Source organism: Motacilla alba, chromosome 6, assembly GCF_015832195.1.
Source record: "Motacilla alba alba isolate MOTALB_02 chromosome 6, Motacilla_alba_V1.0_pri, whole genome shotgun sequence".
NCBI lineage: Eukaryota > Metazoa > Chordata > Aves > Passeriformes > Motacillidae > Motacilla > Motacilla alba.
This window is the reverse complement of record NC_052021.1, coordinates 19,198,376-19,205,873: the sequence shown is the minus strand read 5'-3', so window position 1 is coordinate 19,205,873 and position 7,498 is coordinate 19,198,376. Positions and strand designations below refer to the sequence as shown.

Below are 7,498 nucleotides of genomic sequence, written 5' to 3'. Positions count from 1 at the left end.
TTTAAGTAAGGTAATAATTGTAAATACTTACTCACAAGACGGAGTCATTTTCTAAGCCTTCAGGTGAGGCTTCTTTTAAACCACTGACGTGGTGGAAAGCTTCTTGTATCATATGCTTAAACCTTGGGTAATTGGATTGCTTAACAGACTGTCTGGTAATCTCATAAGTGGCATTTAATCACATAGTAAGGCAGGGTGCTAATTTTTGCCACACATGAACCAACTTTTAACCTTTGTCACCTTCAATAATAAATGTGCTCAGGCTATATCTTTCTGCACATTCTGAATACTGTGGTTGTGCAGTCGAGACAGTAGACTGTATTAAATCCTATGTGTGGCCACCTTTGTCAGCTGATGAACACCTTGTGTGCCTGGAAATAAAGCCAGAATACTGGAAGCTTTACACAAAAGCCATTATAGAGCTTCTCTGCTTCACTGGAGTAAGGATAGTTATGGAAATGGTGAGCTGCTTTAGTTCTCCCTGACTCACTGAAGTTGCAGGCCCTGTGTGACAGAAACTTGGAGAGGTGTCAGTGGAAAGAATTGTGCAAAATAAGATACCCCAAACATAGAGGAGATGAGTGAGAAGCCTGTTCTATTTAGAATCGCCTGTGAGGAATTAAGAGTTCAGTGATGAATAGTACGTTTTTCTAAGCAGATCTTAAATACTGAGTGCCTGTTCTATGGACGTCTGTGTTACAGGTATGTAGGTATGTATGTGCTGTTGAAGGTTGGCTGAACATCAGCTTTGGACAGTATAAAAGTGCCCTGGCTTAACAGAGGGCATGGGACACTTTCTGCTGCTTGGTCTCAGCACTTAGTGACTGTTAGAAAGGCAGAAGAAAGTAGTCCCTGTTCAGCTGATGGCTCTCAGACTCCCAGACCTGTGTGCAGCTGAAGAGAATGCATGGTCCAGGGCTTTGAGAGATGCACAGCAATCAGGCCTATCAGGGATAACACAGACAGAAAGACGAGGTTTTGTCCTCATGTTGTGCTTGGAACTTGACAAGGATTTTGTTGCAGTCTTCTCCCTCTATTGTGTTATAAAATACAAACTCATGCTGCAGCACTGCCCATGAGGAGCTTGCCTTTCTTCCTGTCAGCCTATTTTCATAAAATTTTATATGACCAAAATAATTGAAATCATCAATGAAATAAAAAACTATGATGTTCGGATGGACACTAGCCACACCTCTAACAGGATTGCCTGATTCCTATTTTCTGAGTGGAAGCATTTGCATTGCATTCAACTCTTCCAGAAATTGTGTCTGTAAGCTGCTGAGAAGACAAATCAATTTCTCAGTCCTGAGTTATGAATTCTGAATGAAAGGATGTTAGGATATTTTCCTAATGGTTATTATTTTGAAAACTGATGCTGTCAAGGTAAAGCTTGAGAATTAGAAATTTACTTCACTGGTAGTTTTCCATCATCAGCCATTGTTGGAAACGAAGTAAAGTGGCCTTTGATTATGCTTGATACTGGCTGGAGAGGTTTTCAGTGAAGCTTGGTTGGGGAGGTGGAGATTAAAAAATTGATAAGGAAAATGTGTTGGTTCTGTTATGAAAATTATTTTGTGTTTAGGCTAAAGTTTTTTATCAAAACTGAAGAGGAATGTGTGTTCTTCATCCTGAAATTCTCAGCATCCCTGTGGGCTCAGGGTTCAAGCGGCTTACCACGGATGCGAGGAGGAGAGGTTTATCTCGCTTATTTTTATCCAGATCCTGCATTTTAATATGCAGATTAACTAAACAGAAGGGGACTGTAGGTTAGATTTATAGAATCATTTAGGGTCGGAAAAGACCTCTGAGATGGAGTCCAAGCGCCCTCCTTCCCTCCAAACCCATCACACCTATAATGGCTGTGACAGACCCGTGCCTACCAACTTTCCCTGCAGCTGCACAGCAGTGTGCAGTTGGTTATCCCTGGAGCTTTGAGCCGAGGAGCGTTTCCCGGCGCCGTTATCCTCCAGCCGGCGGCGGGGCCGCGGGTGGGCGCCGGGCGGCGCTGCCGATCGTGGGGAGACCGCGCGGGGCCGCGGCTGCTGGGCCGGACCGGGCGGCATCGGGCGGGGCTGCGGGCGGGGCTCCGGGCGGGGCTCCGGGCGGGGCTGCGGCTGCTGGGCCGGACCGGGCGGCATCGGGCGGGGCTGCGGGCGGGGCTGCGGCTGCTCGGCCGCACCGGGCGGGGCTGCGGGCGGGGCCGCGGGCGGGGCTGCGGGCGGGGCCGCGGGCGGGGCCGCGGGCGGGGCCGCGGGCGGGGCCGCGGGCGGGGCCGCGGGCGGGGCCGCGGGCGGGGCCGCGGGCGGGGCCGCGGGCGGGGCCGCGGGCGGGGCCGCGGGCGGGGCCGCGGGCGGGGCCGCGGGCGGGGCCGCGGGCGGGGCCGCGGGCGGGGCCGCGGGCGGGACAGCCCCGCACGGGCTCGGCGGGCAGGTGAGTCCGGGCGTGAGCACCGCGTTGTGGCAGCGTGGTAACAGCTTCCTTGAAGACGAGAGCAGGCACTGCCGCTGCTGCTGGTGCTGGTTCTGAGCAAGCCTCCAGCCCTCTTCCCCAGCACGCTTTCCCCGGTAGGGGGCTCAGCGTGTTCTGGGATGTTGCCTTCTCTCTGGTACAACAATAATACTGCCATACGGAGGGGGAGAAGAGGAGGATGGAAAAAGTATTTTTCCCTCTAATGCTGCATTAGTTTCAGTATGTTGATTCCAGTTTTCTCCCGCTAACTTTCCCTCATTTTCCTGCTCCCCACTGTAGTACTGTGCTGTTTACGTTGTAGCTCGTACCTAACAGTGCAGCCGGGGGGTAGGTGCTTGCATCTTGTGCTCATGTGGAATCTATTTAAGACCCTTTGTGGGGCCTCATTCCAAACTATGTGCCCTTCAACCTAGACTCTGTAGCAGGAGTGAGTTTTTGAGAGATTCTTGCAACACGTGGGAAAGTTTGGCAGCGTTGTAAGTTGAGCGAAAAAAGCTGGGGTTGTGTCGCTGAGTAAGGTGCAGAAAGGTTTGTGTGCACTTTGTTTTTTTTGGTGTCGTACCTTGTGCTGACAAGGAAACTGAAATTAGCAGAGCGGAGATACGTGATAACTGCTATTTGCTGGCTGAGCCAGACGGCTCGGACTCGGGCTCTGGAGGCTGAGGGTCTGTCCTCTCCGATGCGTTCGGATTGCCTGTCCGCGGCGGGCTCCGGGCGGGGAAGCGGTGCCGCCGGCGGAGCCCTGCCCGCGGCGCCGGGCCGGCTGCGAGCGGGCTCGGGGCGGCGCCAGCCTCCCAGGTAAGCTGCTCGCTTGCGCCTGGCTTGGGCTTTGTGTTGCAGGATATCCTAGAAATAGCGCTGCAGAATTCCGTTATTTTTCCTTAAGGGACTTAAGAATATTTTTCTATGACCTAATCTGCAGGCAAAATGCCTATTCTTTAAAATACAGCTTGTGGGCAGCAATGGCTCTAAACCTTATTGAGACTTCACGTATCTGTAGGGATTAGTCAGAGGAGTGTCTTTAAGGCAGCTGAGCGATTTATGTCATTCTCCCTTTAGTGCGATTTGGAATACCTTATAAAATAAATTTATTCCCTGCATAATTCTGCTAAAAGAGAGGATCACTTATCCCATCTGGGAGACTTAATTTCTGATTGTGACTGTATAAATCAACAGAAATCACGGTAATATTCTTGGACCCAGCTGGTGATCGTGTTATAAATGCCTTATTGTGAAATAGAGGTTAGGATAAAATGCAGTCAGAAGATTGAAACAAAGCTCTTGCATATAGATCCTCACCTGTTAGATTAGTGTCTTGCACCAAGTTTTAATTCACAACAGTTAATGGTTTAAATAAATTAATTCAACAAAACAGTCTCATAATAGCAAGGAATCTGAATTCCAAAATATATGTGGAACAGGTCTCCAACAAGGACCTACTGATTGCCGGAGTAACAGCACAGATAATGTTGCTGCTTAAGTAAAATTCTTGAAGCCTAAGGAGGGAACAGAATCTATTGAAAAGAAAACAGTTGAAACTGAAAGCAAACTTAGGTGTTACAAATACATGCATGTTCAGAAAAGGTCACTGCTAATTAATCATTCTTAATTATTCAGGAGCAAGGAAATACAGTCTCACATTTGCCCCATCAGATTTATTTTCTGATTAGCAAAGAAGTAAAATCATCTGAACGAGCTAATCAAGTCATCTAGGAAGTTGACCTCATTTCCAATATTAGAATAAATGCTTTACTGACAAAAGAGGTGAGTTCATAGGAAGCTAATGGCAAGCTTCGTTTCCCTAAATGTTCAAAGCTTTGTTTTTCTTTTTCTAAAAGCACAAAAGAAGTGATGTCTTAGTGATTAAATCAAAACTTCCATCATTTACCTCTAAAAGCTTTTAGCAAATTAGTAATGTTGGAGTCAAGCCTGCTGGCTTCTGCCTGTGGTGTGCTTGCCTGTGGTCAGAGGAAGATCCTTTAAAGGACATAGGACTAACGGAGGATCTTTTAAGTGCATATGTTAGTTTGATACGTCGGTAAAGGGGGATTTTCGTATCAACTTGCTAACAGAGCTGGAGATACGGAGTGAATATTGTAGTAATGTGAAAATACTGGTAGCTAAGCATCTGCCTGGAAGCATAATGAGATTTTACCCTGTATTCTTCTCTGCAACTGGGATGTCTTAATGTTCTTCAGAAGTGGTTGGCTCAATTTTGCATCTAGTCATGTCAGGTGAATTTTTCCATGTCAAGTAGATACAGGTATGTAAAGGAGAACATGACTTCAAATGTCATGTTAGGTGGAGATAAGTCACAGCCACCACATCCAGACTAGAAGTGTATTGTAGGTCTCCTTAAGGTTTTACCTAAGGCTATTTTATAACCAAGGGATCATTAAGGAAATGTGTGTTTGCACACAACCATTACCCACAAGATATCCCCAGGTCAGACTTAGAGTTTAGGTAGCAGTCACATAAAATAAAAAATCAATGGTAATTTTTATTGCCTATAAAGACAAAAGGATAACAAAGGATGGCACAATTCAAAATTAATAAGAAACAGCAACTTTTGAAGTGTCTGCAGTAAGCAGAATAGAAGATGTTCCAACCTCTTTCTCTCAATTCCAGCATTAGAGTTCTGCACTTCTGCTTGTTTTTCCTACTGTGCAAGTCTCTGGTAGAGCTCTGCTGATAACCTTGGCCAGCTAATTCTGTTCTGGGATTGTAACGCGTTGCATCGCATTCTGTATGACAGGAAAGGCACCTTCCCCTTTAACGAGGCACATATGTCTAAGAATTTCTGGGGGTGGAGTCACTGCTTGAGCAGGCTGCATAAAAGCGTGCAGGATTTCCAGCTGCCTCAGACTGCCAGCAGCATGAACTGCAGCCTGCCACACCGAGTGCTGCTCAGCTCTCCGATGGAGGGGCAGCAGGACAGGCTGTGCCTGCAGCCTCTGTGGGACTTTGTCACTGCAAAGGAGCCGTTGATCAAGTCACCGTTTTTTCCAGTGCTGTTTTCTTTTGCAGCATACATGGCTTTCTGTCTTCCGTATATTGCACTGGACTTTTTAAGCATTAAACTACCAGACTTGAGAAGATACAAAATCCAGCCACAGAACTATCCAAGTCTTGGAATGATGGTGCCTTGCATTATTCAAAGTGTATATCACCATGTTGTTTTGATCTTCCCGGTGACATTCCTACACTGGTACTGGAGACCCATGAATCTACCAGTGATAGCTCCAGAGCTGCCTGAAGTCCTGCTGCAAGTAACAGTTTGTCTGCTGCTATTTGATTTTGAGTACTTCCTGTGGCATTTGCTTCATCACAAGGTGCCTTGGCTCTACAAGACCTTCCACAAGGTGCATCACAAGCACATGTCGACATTCGCCCTTACTACACAGTATTCCAGCACATGGGAGTTGCTTTCACTGGGATTTTTTGCTGCTATAAACCCACTGCTCCTGGGATGCCATCCTTTGACAGAAATGATCTTCTTCCTTGTAAACATTGGTTTGTCAGTGGAGGACCATTCTGGATATGACCTCCCATGGTCAACTCACCGACTTGTGCCTTTTGGATTGTATGGAGGAGCACCACATCACGATCTCCACCATCTGAAATTCAAATCAAACTATGCTCCTTACTTCACACACTGGGACAAACTTTTCGGGACATTCACAGAGTCACATTCCAATTAAGAATATTTACCTGTGGATGAACTCTTATTTTTTATAGACTAAACTGGGACATTATTTTTTTAAAGAGATACAGAAGATTGTATATTTGAAGCTGCCTACAAAAGCAATAGTTATTTATAACAAATCCTCTTAATATATTTGTGTATTTGTGTGTGTACTTGGAACTGCCTGTGTTAAGGGACTGCAAATGGAAAAGTGAATATCTGTTGCTTAAATTTTAGTCTAAGGTTTAAGGGAAGCATTAAGAGACATTCTCTCTCCTTTCCTTCTTTCCAGCTTTCATAAAGCATGTATCGTGTTACTGTATGATGTTTTATACATACGCCAGAACATTATCTTACTCTTGTAGGATGATTTATGATGTAAACAGAAAAGGTATGCATCATGGATTTTGTGGAGTTTAATCTGCCAGAAAAAATTGTTATGCAATGATTTTGCAAAATATTGCTGCCAAGTCAGGGTGGTTGGCTAACTGTTAAATGATTTTGATATTTATATTTTTACCTTGATCTACTGTCCCTTTTTAATAGAGAATAAATATGCTCATTCTTTTAAAATCATGTTGCTCATTCTTTTAAAATCATGTTATGTTTCATTTTATTAATTCCTCTGTTCATATTAGGAACAGGTATGGTTCCTTGTGCACAGGTGTCATTTATTTGAATTACAGAATCATATAATTGTTTAGGTTGGAAAAGACCTCTAAGATAGAGTCCAACCATTACCCTAACACTGCCAAGTCCACCACTAAACCCTGTCCCTGAGTGCCACATTTACACGTCTTTTAAATACCTCCAGGGATGGTGAGTCAGCCACTTCCCTGGGCAGCCTTATCCTGTGCTTGACAACCTCCAGTGAAGAACTTTTTCTTAATATCCAATCTAAACCTGCCCTGCCACAACTTGAGGCCATTTCCTCTTGTCTTTTCCCTCGTTAACTGGAAAAAAGGGACTGACATCCATTTTAATTTCAGAGTTGCAGAGTTTTGTAATATTATTCAAAAGTGAGTAGTTTACTTTTACTCCAGAGTCATATGTTATTTTAAAATAGTTTTCAATTTTGTAGAAACATAATATTAAAGAATGGGGTTTAAAAAGTCTGTGAAATGTTATTATTATATTTCTGTGACTCTTGAATAATTTTTACTAAGGAGCCCTTTAAATGGGAGCATTGGCCCTTCAGAATCATATCACTTGTTATTTGCATGCAAAATCCTGTCAAGGAATATAAACAGAATTTCTACAAAGCAGATAGCTCTTTCAAGCAGATTTCAGGGAATAGAAACAAACCTTTCAGGATCCTAAAACAGAACAAAATGGCTATGCATT

At 44.7% G+C, this 7,498-nt stretch overlaps 1 protein-coding gene across 1 annotated transcript; it reads left to right on the top strand.

Annotated features, from left to right (window-relative positions):
* Positions 1 to 2,412: 2,412 nt before the first annotated feature.
* Positions 2,413 to 7,009, top strand: CH25H (cholesterol 25-hydroxylase). Its single transcript, XM_038141543.1, has 2 exons — positions 2,413 to 2,688; positions 5,098 to 7,009. The coding sequence occupies exon 2, from the start codon at positions 5,256 to 5,258 to the stop codon at positions 6,168 to 6,170; it is 915 nt and encodes a 304-aa protein (XP_037997471.1). The 5' UTR covers positions 2,413 to 2,688; positions 5,098 to 5,255; the 3' UTR covers positions 6,171 to 7,009.
* Positions 7,010 to 7,498: the final 489 nt, after the last annotated feature.